Source organism: Pangasianodon hypophthalmus, chromosome 6 (genome assembly GCF_027358585.1).
Source record: "Pangasianodon hypophthalmus isolate fPanHyp1 chromosome 6, fPanHyp1.pri, whole genome shotgun sequence".
Lineage (NCBI taxonomy): Eukaryota > Metazoa > Chordata > Actinopteri > Siluriformes > Pangasiidae > Pangasianodon > Pangasianodon hypophthalmus.
This window is the reverse complement of record NC_069715.1, coordinates 17,889,716-17,912,661: the sequence shown is the minus strand read 5'-3', so window position 1 is coordinate 17,912,661 and position 22,946 is coordinate 17,889,716. Positions and strand designations below refer to the sequence as shown.

The 22,946-nt window shown below is 40.1% G+C and overlaps 1 protein-coding gene across 7 annotated transcripts in view; it reads right to left on the bottom strand.

Annotated features, from left to right (window-relative positions):
• reln (reelin) overlaps positions 1–21,145 on the bottom strand; it is a 438,322-nt gene extending 417,177 nt beyond the window's left edge. For 4 of the 7 annotated variants that reach the window (XR_008301877.1, XM_026932718.3, XM_034305511.2 and 1 more), the window contains exon 1: positions 20,660–21,145. Coding sequence is in view for 3 of the 7 variants with exons in the window: in XM_026932718.3 (XP_026788519.2) it covers positions 20,660–20,903 (244 nt within the window). In the remaining 4 variants the exon portion in view is untranslated. Of the gene's footprint in view, positions 1–8,910; positions 8,970–11,159; positions 11,209–20,659 lie in introns of all 7 variants that reach the window. The other 3 variants (XM_053234670.1, XM_053234673.1, XM_053234671.1) reach the window with 2 other exon arrangements.
• Positions 21,146–22,946: the final 1,801 nt, after the last annotated feature.

Below are 22,946 nucleotides of genomic sequence, written 5' to 3'. Positions count from 1 at the left end.
TTTTTTTTTCATTTTTTAACAGAGACATAGAACTTCCTGTATCTAACAGCACATAATGAATGACCATTAACAGAAACTTCACATAATGGCTGTTTTTCCTCTTCAACTTCCATGGGGCTGTCCCCCTCCCTTGTGATAAAACAGAAACCAGTTGACTTGGCTTTCTGCACTCGACACAACGAGGCTTTGTGACACGGTTGCTGAAAATAGAAACAGATTAAACCCTTGCCAGATCTAGCCTTTGCACACCTCCCCCATCAATACATTCAGCACCGTGATCTGCCTTAAACCCACTAGACCCAAAGATGTTGACTTTATCCAGGAGTGCTGCTCTCAGGTCACGCTAGACCTCCACTAATTCCTCATCCATTGCCAGGTAAGCCTCCAACACTGATTCTGTGTGCAATGTAATGAGACGACAGCTCCATTCCTCCTCAGGCCACTTCCAGGTCCTGGCTAGCTGCTCAAAATGCCACAGGTAGTTCTCAATGTCCTTCTCCTGTAGATAGGTGGGAATCCTTGGCTCTGTGCTGACGGGTGGAACCAGAAACCATTGGTGAGTGCGTAATGCAGTAATGCAGTAATGCAGTTAGGTGATGTGCTGGGTCTCTGCATGGTGCCAGTATAGGGAGTTCCATCTGCAGGCTCCCGATGGCTGACTGGGTCTCTGCAGGTCGGATGGCTTGCAGGATAGAATCACGTAGATCCTGGAGCTCTAGCCGATGTCTCTCCTCCTTAAACTCTTGTCACACATCAGGGCAACCATCCTGTCCCCTGGGACTGCTATAGGAGTGAGGGTCCTGGTCTAGAGTGGACTGGGCTTGGGCGAAGCCTGTTGGAGACCTTCAGTTATCTCCTGTTCCACTGTACTCCACTGTATCCCAGGCCACATCCTCCTTCTTCTCCATCACCTTGGTCCAGGAGCGCAGCCCTCCCCTGGTACGTCTGCCCCTAGGCGCTGTCTTGCTGTGGGGTAGTCATCCCACTTCTGGCACCAACTGTGAAAAGCAGGTCTGTCTAGGCCCACTTTGGAGGCATGATGGTGGTTCTTCCACCCAAAAAATGGCTCAACCCACAGTGGCACTCTTGGTGCAAGGTGTATTTATTTTACAGTGCCCAGTGACACAACATAAAACCCAGAGGAAAAAAGGCTAATTACAAAAGTACATTGAAAGAAAATAAATGAAAATAAATATATATATATAAACAATACCACATTCCAACACTTTCTACAAAATCTTCCACACTCCACTTTCTCTCAGTTTTAAGCAAGCATTTGATCATCATGAAATTTCAGTGGTAGTTTCAGGTAGTTACCCCCTACTATCTGATGTAATCCTAATGAAATTGGCCACTGGTTTTGCACATACAAAGCCAAGCAAATCTCTTGAAAATTAAGGTGTACAGTTATCTTTTTTAGCTGCTCCCAAGTGGCACAATAGATAAGCATTCATCCTATCCTCCAGAGATCACAAGTTGTAATCTTGATGATGCCACAGCCATCCGTGGGCAGGAGCAAAAGAGAGCAAAATTACCCATGCTCTCAGGGAGGGAGGGGTGGCATACTCTTTACATACAAAAATTACTTTTGAAACATTTAGGTCTGGCCACTCAAAATCATGACAATTTGCATAATATGTAATACCTATTTTTGTAAATTAGTAATATGATTTTAGCCTATCTTAAAAAAATTTGTGTCAAACTACTTAGGAGAATGCATAACTCAATAATTATCAAAAACATGCTGCTATTTATAAACAATATGGCTGTCACATGCCAGTCAATTCTTATGAGGCAGAGACTAATTTAGTCAAACAGCTTTAACTCATGATTGGTTGCATGGATTTGCACAAAGCCTGAAAGGTATACAGGAAACCATTCTGAGGTCATATGCAAAATTTGGGGTATGGTCATACATAGGGGGTGGAGCTGGGCTGAGTTTAAATAAGTTTCTCAGGAACCATAAATCCTATTGATCTTAATTTGGTAGAGTGCATATTCGGGCTACTTTGTAAGTGGACCGTTGATGATGACCCTGATTACTTAAAAACATGGCCACCATCAGCCAATCAGTTTCAGCAGGCATTTAAAAGGGTTAACACTGACCTATTCTCATGAAACTTGAATGGTTGGTTTGGTTGGGAAACCACCCCTATCTGATGCAATCGTAATCAAATTGGCCACTGGGGGATGATATTCATGTCTGTGCACACAAAAACAAGCATATCTCTTGGAAAATAAGCTGTATAGTACAAATTCTTATTTAGATTGCTTTCTTTAGAGATTGTCATACTGCGTGGTATGGGAACTGCACAGTCTCTGACCGCAAGACCCTACAGTGGGTTGTGAGAGACAGCTGAAAAGATCATCGGGTTCTCTCTACTCAACATCAACACCTCACCAGCATGCGGAAGACCCCTCATACCCATCCATCTGGCATCTGTCCTGTGTATTTATTGTTCTGATCTGTGTATTTATTGTCCTGCACCTATCTCACATGTTGTTGTGTATTTGCACTTTATGTAGTTTTGCGTACTGTTATGAGTTGTATCTTGATCCTGGAGAAATTATGTTTTGTTCCATTGTATACAAGCTATATAGAGGAATGACAAGAAAAAACCCACTTGACCTAAGTTTTGCTTAAACTAAAAAAAATTATGTTATTACGTAAATTTGTGATAATTTGCATAATATGCAAACCTACTTTTCCTTTTTTGGCAAATCTTCTGAATCTTGATGTCAAAATACTCAGGTGAGTGTGACCCTCAATCATTTGTAAGAAGTGTACAAGTCTGGTTCGTCTCAAGGTTTCTTCCTCCTATCATCTCAGGGAGTTTTTCCTTGCCACCATTGCCTCAGGCTTGATCATTAGGGATAAATTCATAAATTTAAAATTTATATCCTGAATTCATATATTTCTGTAAAGCTGTTTTGTGGCAATGTCCATTGTTAAAAGTGATATACAAATAAAATGGAATTGACCTGAAAGGGGGAGTAGCTCACCAATTTAAAGTTCGAATGGAGTTCCTAAGTGAAACTATAAGGATTTTAGAGTAAACTGTTTTGTTGAAACAGTGGAGTCAGACAGTTTACTCTCAAAGCTAGATTGCTGATGACATCACCCACTCTAGCTGTCCCTCATTCAAATGAATGGGGGAATAAAGATGGATGGATAGATAGAGAAGGATGAAGCCCAGTTGGTTGCTAGGGTGGTTCTAGGTGGTTGCTGGGGTGCTGCTAAGTGGTTCCTAGGCTAAAACAACGTGTGGCTAGGGTACGGCTAGATCCTTGCTGTACTAACAATTTTGGTGGAAAGAGTGTTGCCAAGTGGTTGGTATGCTATGGCAGCTAGTTGCTGTGGTCTTGATAGGTTGCTATGGTGTTTAAGTTATAGCAAATCAGCCGCTAATTAAACACAGCTGGTTGCTACAGCGGTGCTAAGTGGCTGTTATGGGGTCAGAGGTGGTTGCTATGGTGTGTCAATGAGATTCCATTAGATACAAGTTGGTTGCAAGGTTGCAGCTAGTAAGTTGCTAAGGACACCCAGCTGGTTGCTAAGGTGTTGCTAGGTGGCTGCTATGGGATCCCAAGTTGTTGGTAGTGTTTCTTGGAGGCTTCAATATGATCCCAGTTGGTTGCAAGGTTGTAGCTAGCTGGTTGCTAAGGAAACTTAGCTAGCTGCTAGGGTCTTACGATATGTCTGTTATGGGGTCCCAGTTGCTTGCTATGGTGTTTCTAGGAGGTTTCTATATGTTGGTAGCTAGTCGGTTGCTAACTAGCTAGTAGGTAGTTGGTAGCTAGTAATCAAACTCATTTGATTACTAGGGTCTTGCTAGGTGGCTGTTATCAAGTCCAAGGTGGTTGCTATGGTGTTTCTTGGGGGTTTCAATATGGTCCCACTTGGTTGCAAGTTTGTAGCTTGTCTGTTGCTGAGGAAACTCAGTTGGTTGCTAGAGTGTTGCTAGGTGGCTGTTATGGGTCCCAGGTGGTTGCTCTGATATTTCTTGGAGGTTGCAGTACGATCCCAGTTGGTTGCTTGGTTATAGTTGTCAATTGCTAAGGAGACTCAGTTGGTTGCTAAGGTGTTACTATATGGCTGTTGGTTGCTATTGTGTTTCTAGGAGGTTTCTATATGTCAGGAGCTAGTTAGTTGCTAAGGAAACTCAGCTGGTTGCACGGGAGTTGCTGGATGGCTACTATGGGGTCCCAGGTGGTTGCTAGGGTGTTTCTAGACAATTTCACTATGACCTCAGTTGGTTGAAAGGTTGTAGCTAGTTGATTGCTAATGAAACTCAGCTGATTGCTAGGGTGTTGCTAAGTGGCTGTTATAAGTGTTTCTAGGAGGTTTCAATTTCCAGTTGGTTGCAAGGTTGAACCTAGTCAGTTCCTTCAGATGCTCAGCTGGTTGCTGGGGTTAATTGGTTGCTATCATAGTCCTGCTCGTTGCTAGGTTGTTGTTAATCTACTAAAAATAATGGGTGCCAAGCTGACTGGTCAAGCAAAATTGTTTTAGTATGAATGTAAAGCAAAAAAAAATAAAGAATATACAGTCAGGTCCATAAATATTGGGACAATGACACAGTTTTGATAATTTTGCCTCTGTACACCGCCACAGTGGATTTGAAATGAAGCAGTCAAGATGTGACTGAAGCGTAGACTTTCAGCTTTAATTCAAGGGGTTTAACAAAAATATTGCATTAACCGTTTAGGAATTACAGCCATTTTTTACAGAGTTCCTCCATTTTCACAGGCTCAAAAGTAATGGGACAAACTAATATAATCATAAATATTAGGATTATTTTTATTACTTGGAGGTAAATCCTTTACAGTCAATGACTACCTGAAGTCTGGACCCCATGGACATCACCAAATGCTGAGTTTCCTCCCTTGAGATGATTTGCCAGGTCTTTACTGCAGCCATCTTCAGTTGCTGCTTGTTTGTGGGTCATTCTGCCTTCAGATTTGTCTTCAGTAAGTGAAAAGCAGCTCAGTTGGGTTGAGGTCAGGTGACTGACTTGGCCATTTAAGAACATTTAATTTCCAAGCTCTTGGGCTGCTTTCACAGTATGTTTTGGGTTGTTATCCATCTGTACTGTGAAGCGCTGTCCTATCAGTTTTGCAGCATTTGACTGAATCTGAGCAGAAAGTATAGCTCTGTACACTTCAAAATTCATCCTGCTACTTCTATCAACAGTCACATTATCAATAAACCCCAGTGACCCAGTTCCATTGGCAGCCAAACATGCCCATGCCATAACACTGCCTCCACATGTTTGACGGATGATGTGGTATGCTTTGGATCATGAGCCCTTCCTTTCCTTCTCCATACTTTTCTGTTCCTATCATTCTGGTACAAGTTAATCTTGCATCAGAACTGGTCAGGCTTTTTTTAGAGGTTTTTTAGCAAAGTCTAATCTGGCCTTTGTGTTCTTGAGGTAAACCGTCTGTATTTACATTCATGAAGGTGGCTCTTGATTGTAGACTTTGACAATGATAGGCCTACCTCCTCCAGAGTGTCCCTGACTTGGCTAGATGTTGTGAAGGGGTTGTTCTTCAATAAGAAAATAATTCTGCAATCATCCACTTTAGTTGTTTTCTGTGGTCTCCCAGGCCTTTTGGTGTTGCTGAGCTCGCCAGTGCATTCCTTCTTTTTAAGAATGTACCAAATTGTTGATTTGGCCCTCCTAAAGTTTCTGCTATCTCTCTGATAGGTCTGTTTGGGTTTTTCAGCCTAATGATGGCCTCCTTCACTTGCATCAACACCTCTTTGGATGGCATATTGAGAGTTCCCATGAACAGCTACCAAATGCAAATTCAACACTTCTTAATTTATCATGATATAAGGAGGAAACAGGCCACAGCTGGCCATGAAACTGCTTATCAGTCAATTGTCCCATTACTTTTGAGCCTGTGAAAATGGAGGAACTCTGTAAAAAATGGCTGTAATTCCTAAATGGTTAATGCAATATTTTTGTTAAACCCCTTGAATTAAAGCTGAAGGTCTACGCTTCAGTCACATCTTGACTGCTTCATTTCAAATCCACTGTGGTGGTGTACAGAGACAAAATTACCAAAACTGTGTCACTGTCCCAATATTTATGGACCTGACTGTATACTGAAGGTCTCCATATTGATTAAGATTTAAAAGGATGGACAGATTAAATGGATAAATAAAAGTGGGGACAGAAGGGTTCCTGAGGGCTTTAAAGTGCATATTTCCTTAAATGAGTACAATCATGACATAAACACAAACCTCATGGATACAAGTAAGATAATGTGTAAACGTTTGGTGAATGTAGGTGTCATGTCAATGTCGGAAACCGCATTCAACTACACTACCCAGATTACTTTGCAGCCAGATTATACCAAGAACCAACAGACTGTCACGTTCAAGTTCACCATCTTACTGATTATACACACCTATATGTATGTACTAAATATATGTTCTGTAACTCTCTCGCTCTTTCAACTTCATGTGTCAAGAAGCAATGTTTGAGCACACCAGTTTGTCAACCTGCTGAAAAAGCGTTCACCTGGCCAACAGCGGTGTGGTCTCAAGATGGTGAGCACATGCTTCTCACGAGCATTTTCTCCAGCTATTCCAGAGGGTCTTTGACCACTCACCAGAAAGCAAGGAGATAGGCAAGAAACTCCTCAGCCTGAAACGAGGGAACCAAAGTGCTGCGGAATTCATCTTAAACTTCCACACATTGGCCATGGAGAGTGCCTGGAATGAACTGGTGCTCAAGGCAGCATATCATCAGGGGCTGAGCGCTGATATCCCAACCAAGCTGGCCTGTCAGGATGACCAAGCTACCCTTGATTCCCTTATCAACATATCTGGAAAACATATCCATCCATCTCTACGTCATGCTGAGGAATCAGGGAGGAATTAAGGCCACATCAATCCCAGTTCCCAAAGTCCACTCTACAGACCCCATGCAACTGGGCCAAGCCATGCTAACCCTTGTGGAACACCAATGGTGTCAGAAGGAGAAATTTTGCTACTACTGTGGCCGACCAAAGCCCCACAGTGGGATCATGAGGGACCAACCTCCACCTTTTGCTTCTACATGGTGAGTCATTCCAAATTCTTCTTTCACCAGAATTTTGCACTCCCCATTTAGATCATGCATTAGAGAATGTCTGCCATGTTTCACCATTGACTGGTTCTTCATTGTTGGCAAGCTTGCTGAGAAGCTCTAGATAACCCTTCAACCACTGCAGCACCCACTCCACATACAAGAGCTGGACAGTGGCCCCGATGTGGGTGGTTTCATCACCCACTGCATAAAACCCATAAACCTCCAGGTCAGCAACTTGCACCAGGAACACCAAGTTCCCTTGGATGCAAACCCACGACCCACAGATTTCATGGAAGGAAAAGGAGATCACATGCTGGTCAGCGTATTGTCATGAAAAGTGCCTACATGTTCCCATAGTTTATGTCGCTTCCATAACCATAGAAAGCCCAGGAGACTCAGGCCCAATTGGAAATTCTCCCAGAGTACCATGAGTTCAAGGTGTTCAGCAAAGCCAAAGCCAGTGGAGTATCGCCTCACTGGCCATATGGTTGTGCCACTGAGCTCCTGTCTGGAACCACACCACCTCATAACCACATCTACCCCTCGTCAGCATAAGAAACCCAAGCCATGAATGAATACATTGAGGATCTGCAGCAGAGATATATCCGTCCTTGAACCTCACCAGCTTCTTCCAGCTTCTTCTTTGTGGAGAAAAAAGGGGGCTGGTTAAGACCCTGCATCGACTTTCGAGGGCTCAACCAAGTCACAGTAAAGTACCAGTATCCTCTGCCCTTAGTCCCCTCTGTGCTTGAACAGCTACGGGAGGCCAAAATATTCATGAGATTGGATCTGAGGAGTGCATATAACCTGGTACAGATACAGGAGGGGGACAAGTGGAAGACGGCTTTTAGCAACACCTCTAGTCACTTTGAATACTGTGTAATGGCCTGATGAGAGTGGCTTTTCTTGGCTACCTCATTGGATTGTAAATTTCTACAGGAGGTTCATGAGAGGATTCAGAATCATAGCTTCACCCCTCACAGACCTATTGAAAAAGGATCCAAGAAGCTACGGTGGAATGCGGCAGATGAACAAGCTTTGACCTGTCTCAAGGCAGCCTGACCCTTCATCCTTTGTTCATAGTGGAGGTGGACACCTCTGAGGCAGGGGTGGGGGCCATCCTGTGATAGCAGTCTGGGGAAAAACCTAAACTTCATCCAGTGGCCTTCCAGTGGCAAAACTCATCATGTGGGCCCATGCCTCCCCTGCCACTGGACACTCCAGCACCTCTCCAACTCCAAGGAAAATACTAGTGGCCTCACATGCTCTAAGATATCCACAAGTTCATCACCTCAAGCTCCACCTGCGGTCAAGCCAAAGTACCTCATACTGTACCTGCTGGGTAACTCCTTTCGCTACCCACGTGTCAGAGACTGATCTTCCTACATCACAGAACAATATAGTAATCATTGTTATCATCCACTGTTTCCAAATCATTATGCCTGATTCCCCTACCTGGCCTGCCGTCAGTATTTGAAACAACAGACCTACTCATCACCATTGTCTTCAAGTACTTTGGCATCATGAGTGACAGGAGAGGGGACACATCTGGGGGGATTCATGGAGAAACTCGGTGTCACTGTGACTTTAACGTCAGGTTATCACCCCCAAGCTAATGGACAGGTAGAGAGACCTAACCAGGAGATTGGGTGTTTTCTGTGAACATTCTGTGTGAACAATCAAGAGGATTGGGCACAGTTCCTCCCCTGGGCTGAGTATGCTCAGAACTCCATCTGGCACTCAGCAACCAAGCTAACCCCCTTCCAATGTGTTCTAGGGTACCAGCTGCTGCTGTTCCCATGAAATGCCAACCCAACCAACTCACCCGCAGTGGACGAATGGTTCAGGCAGAGTGAGCAGCTTCATGACAGTAGGTTAAAAGCCCTAGGAGGAGATAAAGGCCAAAATTAGCTGGAAATGCAATTGTGTTGTTGAATAGAAATTTGGAGCAAATGGGAAAATGGAGGGATTAAAAAACAAAAATGGAGGATTGTGGGACACTATGGCTATAAATAAGTGATTGGCCTTGCCTTGAGGTAGCGTATCCAAAACTGTATCTGTTGGCCAATCAAAAGTATAGAATATGTGTGTGGTAAAAAATGGATGGGAGTAAATATGAAAATAGAGAGATGAATATAAAGACAGGGTTGATCAGCATTATCAGTCTGAATTTAAATTAGAATTAATTAAATTTGGGTGATATTTATTTTTGGGGTTTTGTGGCAGTTAGCAGGCATAATGGCAGCAGCATTGGCTACCATTTATAATATATAAAAGACAAAATGTTAAAAAAAAGTTGATACATGTTTAAAGATTATAGCATTAAAATGCTGCTGTGCTAACTCGGTTGCAAGGTTGTATCTACTTGGTTGATATGAACAGTTGAGCCTTTTAACCTTTACACACTTAAGGCTATGTTAAAGCATTAAAATGTTTTACACTAGAGAAGGGGTTTTGTGGCAATTAGCAGACATAGTGGTATTCATGCATGTGAATAAATCGACAGAGGATTACTTTTGGGGAGAAAGGCCTCTCTGTGCAGGCCTACACACCTTAAGCATTCAGATCTATATTTATTTTGGGTTCTGAGTGTATTTAGCAGTCATGGGCCATTTATGAGTATTGGGGCATTTAGCAGTCATTGATGTATTTAAATTTGGGGTTTAGGGCAATCAGCAGTAGGATAGGCATTTATCTTTGAGCTGTGGGACATCTGAAGTCTTAGCAGTATTTATTTTTGGGTTTTGGGGAAAAAGCTGTCAGGTGGTATTTATATTTGGGTTTAGGGCAATTAGAGATCAAGGTAGTTTTATTTTTAGGGTTTTCGGCAAGTAAAAGGCAGGGTGATACTTATTTCTGGGGTTGGGGCTATTATAGTTCAGAAGTATTTATTTTCGTCTTTTGGGGCTTTTAACAGTCACGATATTTATTTTTCGGGTTTGGGGCATGAAGCATCCGGGTTTGGGGAAATTAGAGGTCAGGGAGATATTTATTTTTGAGATTTGTGGCAATTAGCAGGTATAATGCTATTAATGGATGTGAGTAAATAGAGGGAAAATTAATTTTGAGGAGAAATGCCTGTCTGTGTCAAAGTGCAGGCCCACACACCTGTGCCGTGTGTGTGTGTGTGTGTGAGAGAGAGAGAGAGAGAGAGACACACTAATATGTCCCTTTTCACCATTCATATTTCCAGTATGAGAGAGAAGAAATCATTTTTCCCTTTGCACTATCCATATTGCCGGTATGAGAAGAAGTACTAATTTGTTCCTCTTCCCCATCCAAACAGATTAGATAATAACACGGTTCACTTCAGGATATTCACATGGTCATTTTGATGCCTAATCAGTTTCAGCTGAATTTTTTTTAATTGAACACATAAATAAGAGTTGAATGAAATGGATTAGAGGATATTAGGTACATTTACAGACTCACGATATATTTAAACAAATGCTTAAAAGATATTCACCAAATTGCTTAGCTGATTAATTAAGCTTAATATTCTTGATTCTGAATCCTTGTTAGTCAATTTTCTAATCAATTTTCTCCACATTTCTTTGGCGCCCAAACAGGAATTCCAATACCTCAGCGCAGGTGATTTATTGGACTCAGGGAAGATTAAAACAAAAAACAAGGGCCTCCGAACTGATGGATTAGTTTTTCTTGCACCAGTGAGACAGTTACCTGCAGTCCCTTCAGCTTTCTGTGCTGGGTGACTGGGTGAGTCAGGGTGAGTCAGGTAAAGATTTCTTTTTACTCAAGTAAAATTTTTTAAGACAGCCAGGGAGTCATTGAAATAGGTCTTATAAAAAAAGCAAGTTTGGAACTTGCTAGTGGACTGGGTCCCACTAAAAGAGAACACAGGTTTGGAAAGTGATGGGAAAAGAAATATCATATATTCAAAAAGAGGCTTATATGCAAAAAGAAAAGCAAAGCTAAATAATTACTATCTTGTGAGCTCTGTATATCCCCAGGTCCTGACTGCTCCACCTCCATACGCAGTTCCTCTTCACACTAAGCCACTACCAGCCCAGAACCACAGACTCCACTGAGTGAAAGGAAGAAAGATGAACTTACCACAAACAGGACACGGTTAAAGTAGATCATGGCTACCCTCACAGAACAGCTGCAACATATACAGAAGGGGACTTCAGATCTCACACCACAACAAGGTGCCCATGCAAAGACATGCTCGCAGACACTTGTCATGAAGCAGCACTCTGACAGGGATGATGTAGAAGACAGTGGCGTGAAAGAAGAAGCTCTACTGGATCCAATGTTACCGTTTCCAAAGCCAAGAGGTGGTCGGATAGTTGACCCAAACAACCGACAATAATTCATGTCTACAGACTTCAGGAACTGTCTGAAATGGAGGTAATGATCAAAGACATTTGATCTGATGTGGAGAAATGCATTCAGGACATGGAAGCACTGGAAGCGACTTCTACAAACTAACCAATGCTGAGTGTACTAAAATTTTCAAAAATCAGGCTGGCCTCAAATGGAGAGAGCTATAAGGACAAGGTCACAAGGTTGGGCCTAAGAACACTCAAACACCATTTCCTTGTTTCAAAATATTGTCCATTTAGTTTATTAGAAGAGACGTGTTGGGATATTTTAAGATTTCCTGCTCGTTATCTTGTTTTTCTGCTCTTAATTCCTTGATTGGTTTGCTTAACCTAAAAGAAGGCCAGATTTCCATTCATGGGACATCATTGATAACTCCTCTTATCAATTGCTGTATTCAGATTTTAGCACTGCTGGTTGGCAAACCCTTGACTTCCTGCATTGTACCAGTCTATTCTCCCAAGAAGGCCCAGACCACGGTTTTGAGAATTTGTGGTTTCCAGGACTTGAAAATGAAGGACTATTAGTAACATATATTACAATGGCACTTTCCCCACCATGGAAGTACACCTCACTTGCAACCAACAGCAAATGTTCAAGGTTGATGACAGAACACCTAACATTTCTATAGCCAAAAAGAAGATTTGTAAAAGAAGATTTGTTGCTAGAAAAATAGAGCTATTGCTCCATGTCAATGTTGTCCAGTGATTTTACCCCCTCTGATGGTCTGGAAAAAGTGTAGCAAATTACGTCTTCTTCAGGACCTCAGAATGGTAAATGCAGCTTTACATCCGGCCACCCCAGTTGCGCCAAACCCATCAACAATTTTGTCTAACATACCACCTAGTTCAAATTATTTCTCAGTAGTTGACATGGCAAAAGTGTTCTTTTTGATTCCTGTAGCAGCTGAAAGCCAATATTGGTTTGCATTCACATTTAAGGAAAGGTATACCTGGACAGTAATGCCGCAAGACTTCAGTTATTGTTCTTTCAGCTGCTCCCATTAGGGGTTTGGCACAGGTTTTACACCGGATGCCTTTCCTGTCACAACCCTCCCATTTTATTTGGGCTTGAGACCAGCATTGAGAGTGCACTCCCAGTGGCTGGGTTGGTTCCCTGGCCGGGCTGTGGAAGCACGGGATCCTTAGCCACTAGACCACCAGGGACCCCACCACAAGGCTTTAGTGATTCTCCAAATATTTTCTCCACCTAATTACAGCATAATCTGGAAGCATCTGTGTCCTCCATAGTGATTAGTTAGGTAAACAATCTGATGCTGGCCAGCCCTACAAAAGAGATCAGTGAAACAGACACTGAAGCTTTACTTCATTTTCTGGTAGAAAATGAGCACTGCAGCTCATAAAACAAACTGTTAAATACGTAGATCATTTGATTTCAGCTGAAGGACGCCAGGTTGACCCTGTTTTTATTTGTCCCCGTGGGATTGTGTAAGCATGCCAGACATAAACCTATTGGTCTCATGTCTACACACTCCTGTTAAAATGGCAAGATTTTGTGATGGAAAAATATTAAACCAAGATAAATCATGTCAGAGCTTTTCCCACCCTCAATGTGAATTTGCAACATATTAAAATTAAGTGAAAAACAATCAGAAACATTTTAGGTAAAAATAGGAAAAATAAAAATGTTACACTAAACTAAGTTATTGTTGCATAAGTGTGCACATCCTTTTATAGTTGGGGATGTGGCTGTACATAGGAGATGCCCTCACAATTTGATGGATCTAGAATGATTTTTCCAGAAAGAGTGGGAAAATATTGCCAAGTCAAGATGTGCCACTCTGACAGACTCTTACTCAAAAAGACTGAATGATGTAAGAAAACCAAAAGGTACTTCAACAAAGTATTACTTTAGGGGTGTGCACACTTATGCAACTAGGTTATTGTAAGTTTTTTTTTTTTTTCCTCTTGGTTTCTGATTGTTTTTCACTTTATTTGTATACTTTTTGCAATTGCACATTGAAGGTGAGAAATGATCTGACGTATCTTCGTGTCATTCTTTTACTTCATAAAAACCTACCATTTTAATAGGGCTGTGTAGACCTTTTATATCCATTGTATCACACCATTGCTGAGATATCCTGTTTTGCGATGTCACCATCTAATTCGTTTGTGCATTGTGGACAAACTGTGTAGCAATGTAGAAGAAGAGAAAAAAACTCTTATTGAATAAAATTAAAAATGTCAGAAAATCCATTATGATGGAAATTATGGTAACAGCATCCAGCTTTACCACATTGGTGTTCCCCAAAATAGCAGTGTAGATAGCTGAGATAGTCCTCTATCACTGTGCCAAATTAACAAGTTATTGGGACCAGTAGTGCTTGCTCCCAGTGAAATATATTAAATTTAATGGCAATATGTTGCTGAGATATTGCCTTCACCTCCTGTTTTCAGTAGGCCTCCCAAGTTGCAAAAAAATGAACTCAAAGCTTATTTGTTAACATCAGGTCATGTGCCAAGTTTAGTGTCAATACATAAAACTATTGCTGAGATAAGAATAACATACAGTTACACACCTTCGGTGCTTGGCCCCCAGTAATAATAATAATAAAAAGAAGAAGAAGAAGAAGAACATACACTTACAGTAGGGTGTCTATGTGCCTTTGGTGGGCTCAAATGACATTCCATTTTTTTAGTGTATTTACAATGCACATAACATACATTCCTGCATGACATATTGTGTTTAAATTAAATTGCCTGACAGTGGCACTGGACTTAATATTACTTCTCGCTTAAGCTGAAATTGTACGAACACCGGTACATTATTACCAGAAAGGCCCCAAATAGGATGAAAACCACACACCATACATCTAAATGTAGATGGAAGCCATTTATTTATGGCAGTCAAATAATAAGAGAAAAGAACAAGAGGTCAATGTTGGATGTCCAGGAAAAAATTTGGGCTTAGAAAAAACTGGTATAATAACACAGAGCGTATACTTCACAGTTGGGTGAGTGTGGTGCGAATTGGAGTCCTTGGTGGACATGTTTGTAGGCCACATGGTGTTATGGGTAGTGTAGGTGGACACCGATTCCGGTGCGGAACAGTGACATGACAGTTTTACTAGATTTGCTAAAAGGAAGAATTAATTACTTGATTCTTCTGAAAAGACCAATTTCTGTTTAAGTTTATTATATTGCAATTGTATGCTATTCTATAAATTTATATTCTGCATGAATGATATTTTATGAAAGGTGCCATACAATGTACACAGAAATCAAAGCACAGTTCAACAGATGAGGTATTTTACTGTGGTTTCATTTTATCATTTATTTTTATCATTTATTAGGTTTTGTTAATGCATAATAAGTAGAGATATAACTTAATGTATTCATATTCAACAGATAATGCATCCTAAAATCAACACAAATTTAGAAAATGTTAGTAGGCATCCTATTTTGCTCTTTTAATTGTTTTTTTAAACAGGTTTTTACTTTCCTGTAATACATGCTCAAGCATGCTTGAAGCATGAAATTCACAGGAATAATAAAGGTCATATTCATTAATGTGAATGTGCCGCGCTCCTTACTAACTTCCTGGTCATGGTCTTGGTCGTTTAAATTAGGCCACCTGATTATATTTTGGGAAATATAACCAACTAAATTCCTTTGAAAATATCACTGGCAGGTACAAACAAAAATAATAACTGAGCACACTGGAATAAAATGTAAATAAATATGTGCACATTTGAGACCAATTATGAACTGATATAGAAATGTCAGAGGAGGAATTCACACACCATGCTGACAGTGCTGCCATTTCTACATCTTAGATGTAACCGAATAAGAATACAATTGGTTTGAACAGATAATGGGTTCTAAATAGATAACAAATAAGCTAACTGATTTTCAAATTCAAATTAAAATTTTATTTGTCACATGCATAACCATACACAGTGCAACTTGCAGTGAAATGCTTTATACAACTGTTCCGACACAAAATAAGAAAATATCAAGAAAAGTATTTAATATAAAGAAAAATATATAAATAAAAAATATGAAGGGATTAAAAAGTGTAATATAATGCAAATAATTTGCCATTTATGCAATATAATGTGCGATAAAGTGCAATGTGCAATAAATCGTCACTGTACAATAAGATGTGCAACATTAGGTGAGGCACATCTTATTATACAGTGACCATTTATTGCACATTGCATATTATTGAACATTATATCGCACAAACGGCATAAAAAATAGATTTTTTTAGAAAGCTTGCAAGAGGTCTTTACTTTCACATTATGTGTGCTTGTGTTCATTAATATAATCTGAATAGGTGATGCACTATTCTGTATAAACTGGCCTGAAATTCACGAAAGAAATATGCTTTTATTTATAGAGACGCCATTCCATATAGCACATGCAGTCCACAAGCTGTGCACAAGGCATTTTGGAATTTCCAAAAATAATCATTTCATTTTTTTTTTTTAAGTATGTTTATTGTGTGTGTGTTTTTGTCATTTTTAAATAAGCATTCTCCATACAGGTATTGCAATGAAAAGGACCATTTAGACTAGCAGCAGCACTACACCCCATCTCCATAGCAGATTCTGGTAGTGTGTCCAGGAAATTTGTCTGAACTTTCTGGAATTTAACAAATCCAAAACTGAAGAAAACATGATAAAATATTGTTGGGTGGCTATTGTCAACTATGAACAACAGATTCGAGAAAGGCAAAAATTTTTAAAAAGACTTGATTTATTGTTTGAAAGATAGTTTCCTAGCTTACTCAGCTACATCTTACATAGGAAACTTGACAAAAAGCTCCAGGGCATCTGGTTGTGATCAATTATGAACTCAAGTGAATTAGTCAAAGTTAAGGAACTGAACACATTCAGGAGCTGACTAAAATTACGTTCTGCAAATTGGAAATTCTTTTTCTTTCAGTGTTTTCCAATGTTTCTGGGGCATAGTGATAGGGTGTACATAAAAAAAATTATATGAATACAGATAGAGATCTGAAAATTTTGAGCATTAAACAGGTACAGATACAGATAATTGCATTGAATTATATACTGAGTAACATTGAGTAGCATGACTAGAATGTTTGTTGGCCCATATAAAATGAATAAATACTTAAGTAATAAATACACTGCAGAGGAATGTGGAAGTGTCAGGTTATTGCACAGTTAACACCGGATGGATGCGTTGTCCATTCTGATAGCAGTGGGTATGAACGACCTCCTGTACTACTCTTTGCTGTACCGAGGATGAATCAGTGTGGAGCTGAAAGTGCTCTGCTGCATGCTCAGATGTTCATGGAGGGGGTGAGAGATATCGTCCATGATAAATAGCAGTTTAGCCAGCATGCTCCCCTGCACAGCTGATTCAGGGAGTACAGGTGGAGACAGAGTTGAACCAGCTGAAGAACTGGTTCAGCTCCTTGGGCCAATCTGTATGTCCCTCAGTTTGCCCATTGCTGTAATTGAAGCCAGTGATCAGCTTCATTCCACTCCACACATCTTAAAATATCTTATCTAGTATTTCCTATTATATAATTACAATAAAACAAATATAAGATTATTCAACCTATTTCGAGACTTTTTTTTTTTTAATCCTTTAAATAGTTTTGTTCTATTGGTAGATAATGTTTCTAACTTTAAGCATTTATTTCTAGAAAGAAGCTTTCTAAAAAAAAATGCTTAAATTATCTATCATTAGAATATAATAATTTAAAGTTTGAAAATGAGTATAAGCATCTAAAATATGCTGAATAATCTTATTTTTTATTTATAATAATCATGCAACAAGAAATATTAGATAAATTTGCCCAGAGTCAAGATATTTTCAGTTGCTAAATTATAATTTTTGCAGTGTATTGATGGTCCACAACAAGTGACAACAAAAAGTGACAACAATATGGCAGCTTAGTTTCTGTAGCCTGAAGTTTGTAAACAGTATGGCAATGTGTCAGGAAGTCATACAGAGTTTGGATGCACAATGCAGGTTTATTAAAAAAGCCAATCCAGAGATGGATTGATGAAAATGAAAAGCTGTCAGGCTCAGGCGATCAAGAAACAAGGTAGATTAGACAAGTGGAAACTGGTAAACAACAGAATAATGTAAAAGCCATGTCAGTCAGAACAAAAGTCTCAGAAACATCACTGGTAGAAAGCATGGGCAAGACTTGTATAGTTTATTTAAAGTAATTAGTGTGATTGGGAGAAGGTCTGCATGGTTAGCAATTAGGGGACTGTGAGTGGTAATACAGGCCATGTGACAAATTAGGTGATGTGGTCTGTAGTCTGTTCACATGGCTGAAGATCTTGGGAAATGGAGTTTTTGATACCAGCTGAGGTTTGTGAGGTAATTTGCTGCAGATCCTGGGAAAAGGAGTTGTAAGTATAAATGTATTACGGATATATTGTCAATTGTAACTAGGATAAATATCAGCCATCTAATTGTACTTGCATTGGGACCATCAAAATAAAGTGCTGGTGAAGTGATGTCACATAGAGCATTCATTAAGTGCTACAGACATACTAAACTCTGTATCCATCTAACTGTAACTTCAGCATGGCCCTAAGAAATGGCATGCTTGTTCTCTTAATGTTTTAGGTCAAAATAGCAAATCAAGCTACACACTGTACAGGGGAGTACCAGGGCAGTTTTTTACATTACCAGGGCAGTTTTTAACCTTTTCTTACAAGGTCATAATGCCTTTATAACAAATCTGCCCATGACTAAATTTGTAATCTTTTAAATCTGCAAAGTCTCCTTTTCTAAGATCTGTTTAATCAATCAAAAAAAGAGTTAACTAGGCTCTGTTCCATACACATGGACTAAAAATGATTAACATTTTTTTTTAAAGTTGCTTTTAATTTTAATATAAGAATTAATTCATTAATTAATAATATAACATATAATTAATATAACTATTTAATCTAAATCATGTCTCTATGGGGCACACCAGTGAGAATTAAGCTGACATGAATATAAATATAAACCTAGGCCTCTGGTTTCATATTTAATGCTTCTCTGTGTTGCTCAATAGCTGTAAATATCAGGCTCTCAAAAAGCAGAGCCCAGCGCGTGAGGGTGGGGGTGGTGGATGTGTGTGTGTGTGTGTGTGTGTGTGTTTTGGGTGGGGGTGGGGGTGGATAGGTAAGGGGGTGGCATTCATGCTTGTAGGGCTAAAAGTATGTACTATTTTCTGAATTTTGGGGTGTGCAGAGAGTGATTTTTTTTTTCATCACTATTCTCATCTTTTTTTTCTACTTTCCTTTCATCTCACACAAATAGGTATAGTCAGAAATGAAAGAAAACACTGTTTGAATGTCTGGTTTTTGGATTTGTGGGGCCTTTTAACCTTCTACTGAAGAATATTGGGATAATACCATTTGGGATGGTAGTGGGGAAGGCCACTGGTATCGAAGTAAATTACATTCATACCTACATCTACACATTTATAATAATATTTGTTTTATATCATCCATTCACTGCTCTCTCACACTTCTTCTGTTGTATAGTGGAGCAAATCTTGGTAACTAGAGCCAAATAAGTCAATTGATGCCATACATAAAATGAAAAATCCACAGGCAAAGAGAAAAGCAAGTCATATTTATGAAAGGGTGAAAAATGGACTTTAATGTTTAATTTGTGTAAAAAAAAATAGACAGCAGTTGGAGGAAAATCAAACAGAAGGTTGGAGGGATGTAGAAGCGTAGCACAGCACAGAGTGGGAGCACAGCAGGAGAGGATAGACCACCTCCTCTAGGCTATGACTACTCAGGCAGGGCCAGCTGGCCCTCTTTTCTCTGAAGCACAATGAAGGCCAGTACCACACTGGCCTTTCAGTGCCAGTGCCCTAAACCTTTTGAGAGCATGTGGCCTTGTGTTCCTAATGGCCTGAAAAAGACTGATATTCTTAGTATCAGTACCCTTTCATTAATGGGGAATAGGCTATAAAAGAGGTGGAAAAGGTAAGAATGCAAGGCATGCAATGCCCATCACTTAGAGTGTCCTGATTGCAATTAGAACACTTGTTTACAGTAAGTCCAGTAATCCAAATAGGCCAAAAAAATTTTTTCTATTTGTAGTTATACTAAAAATATAATGCCTCTCACAGCCATCTCATTTCAGTCCCTATTCTGCTTTTGTTTGTCCATCTTGCGCCCTCTTACCCTCCCTTCCTCCCACTCCCTCTCTCTCTTACTCATTCACTCAATCTACTCTCTGGGTGAGTGCCCTGCATGTCACTGTCACTCTAATATGTTGTTCAAATGGTTTTTCAGAGCTTCTGATGATTATGGTGGGAAACAAGCCTGCATCTTCATGCTGACCTTCTGACCACCATCTCCCACTGTTTTCTTTCTTTCTTTCTTTCTTTCTTTCTCCAACTGTCAGTTCAGACAGTTTGGTAATAGGTGAACTGTGTGTGTGTGTGTGTGTGTGTATGTGTGTGTGTGTGTGAGAGAGAGAGAGAGAAAGATGGAGTAAGAGACATCTGTCGGTTTTGTCCTCAGGATAAACCACCTACACACAGAGCAGCGGGATCACACGGTAAAGAACTAAAAGCAGCCAGTCCCACTTTGCACCAGTGCTTATACAGTTACATAAAGGCACACTTATAAATCACAAAATACTAAAATGTTTCACTTTCTAAACATCAGATGTGTAGACATATATGTATACACACATAGCAGCATGGTGGTACATCACTAGTACAAAAATACTGTTTTGAGACAGAGATGTTTACTGTATTAAGGAGGGCTTTTAACCCCTTAAACTCCCTGGACCCTGTCAGTGAGTTCAGGCTCACATACCTTTCACCTACCTTTATACCTTATTACCACATACCTACTGAATAGTTAATAGAAGTTGCTAAACAATGTATAATGTGCAACTGAATAATAATTGATAAATAAACTAATAAAAAATTCAACCAATGTTATTGTCTCAAACACAGTGACATACAAAGACAGGCTGCAATCTCTATCAGAGCCATTTTTTGTTTAGTTGTTTGCTGTATAGCAAATAATGTTTTTTCTCAAATACACTGTCATTCTTACCAGAATATATAAAACATTACATATAATTTTACGTATCTAAAATTAGTTTCACTTCAAAAAACATTTGAGAACATATACTGACATCTAAATATTTCTTTGTACAAAGTCTGACTTTGTACATACATTAACATTTTCCCTGTGGTTCTCAAAGCAAAACGCACACACACACACACACACGCCAGTGGTGTACACTCACCCTGATACTCTTGTCCCGGGATGTAGGCTGTTGGGTTGTCGGAAATCTGTAAGGTTAGCAGCATCTCTCCCCCACCCTCAGCTACCCCAGATTGCTCCACTTCTCCGCGATGGGTGCACAGGAAGAAAAAAGGGGTGAAGCGGGGATAAAATCCGACTGGCAAAGCCCCCAAATCTACGCTTCCCCCCAACACCAGGGCTAGCAACGCACAGCTAAAGGCGCCCCTGAATGAGGCCTGCCCCATACCCACTTAGTTTAGGAGAAGTTCGGGAGAGAACAAGTGCGTGTGAGAAAGGGAGGGAGAGGGATGTATGCAAAGGGATGCTCAGTCCTGCAAGAAGGATACAGTCCAGAGGTCAAGCAGTCTGGCAGTGTCAACCATATGTGTTCGTGTGTGCTGGTGAGTGTTTGTAGAGCTGGTTAAAGTGCCCTGTTCCTTTTTTTTTTTTTTTTTTTATTACATTTTCTTCTTTCTCATCCCTTCACTCTCAGGGAGTTCAGAGCATGCCTGTGCTGTCCTGCTCGAGCACTTAAATACCAACCCCTCCCTCACTTTCTCTTTCCTCCCACCCATTCTCCCTCCCTCACTTTCTATCCCTCCCTCGCTTTCTATCCCTCCCTCTCTTTTCAGCAACAGCCATGCACGTGCTGCACACTCTGAGACACTCTGTTTAGACTCTTTTTTTTCCCTTTCTGTTATCTCAATGTTGCTCACATTTTTTAACCCCCCACAAGGAATCATTTTATGTCTTTTTTTCTTTCTTTATTTCTGTATCCCTAGCTGGCTTTGTCCATATTCCTACCCAGAATCGCACCTCCCTCCATTCTTCCATTTTGTCTTCCCCTCCTCCCAACAGACTGACAGGACTCTTTTCCTTCCCTCTGTCTGTGGTCTCTTTCCTCCCTCACATTTCAGCCACATTTCTCATGCATCTGTATGCCCAGTTGCATGATTTTCCCTTGCTCATCGCCTGCTCTTTATTTGTTTCTGTTCTCTGTTTTCCATCTGATCTCTCCAAATCTCTCCATCTAACTGAAACAAGTGATAATATGTTGTTGTCCTGATCACCATTAAAACTGATGGCTGTCTGTCATTTTTAGTACTTTATTATTTGCATCATATTTTTATGTTTTAATGTGGTGAATACAATCATAGTAGTAATAAATATATCAAAATACGTATGTATGGATAAAATGCACATGCAGACAGTAATGTTACAAGCCCTCTCCTGTTGTCTGGCCTGGAATATACAGTACATATAAAATCAATCTACTCTCTACATATCCAAAATCCAGAAAAATACCATCAAACTGAGTAGACACATATTAGTCTGCTAACACTTAATTCATTTCCCTATTTGTGTCAGTTTTCCATTAAGAATTTTCAACCTCTAAATAGTACATACATTCATTTGACTTTGATTCTGATGACTTTTTGAATCTGAATTAAATTCAGAAACATGTTGTTTTTTAACCCCCACAAGAAATCATTTTATGTCTTTTTTTCTTTATTTATTTCTGTATCCCCTAGTTGGCTTTGTCCATATTCCTACCCAGAATCGCACCTCCCTCCATTTAGAATGGAGGTGCGATTCCTACCCAGAATCGCACCTCCCTCCATTGTTCCTTTGGTTGCTCCCGTTAGGGGTCGCCACAGTGGCTCATTGGTCCTTATGTGGTTGGATGCCCTTCCTGACGCAACCCTCCCATTTTATCCAGGCTTGGGACGAGCACTGAGAGTGCACTCCCAGTGGCTGGGTTTTTCCCTGCCGGGAATCAAACCTGGGCCACACCAGTGAGAGTGTGAGATGCTTAGCTGCTAAACCACCAGGACCCACAAACACTCTCCATATAGCTTTAAAATAGTTATGACTCACTTACATTGCATTCTAAAAAATCATATGTCTTTGTTTGCCCATAAAACATACATTATTTCTACAATTATGTTAATAAAAACCCAGATTAAACAAAGCAGTAGGTTACCTACATCATCATGGTTTTATGAACAAAGGATAACCACCAGGGGGCATTGTTTAAACACTGTATTCCTTCGTACTAGTAGATAGTGCCTACTAGATTGGCATTGATTTCAAGTGACAGGGAAGCCTGGTGGTTATTCGGTGTTCATAGAACCATGTTTACATATATAATCTACGATTTTATTTTACCCCTCATAACTGCCAGAAGGCCAGATGTTTTAACACCTGGGTAACCTATATCAGGAATCAACTCACCCTAGGACTGAAAATGAGAGAATTCAAATATGACTGCTGCACTTGCCACACTT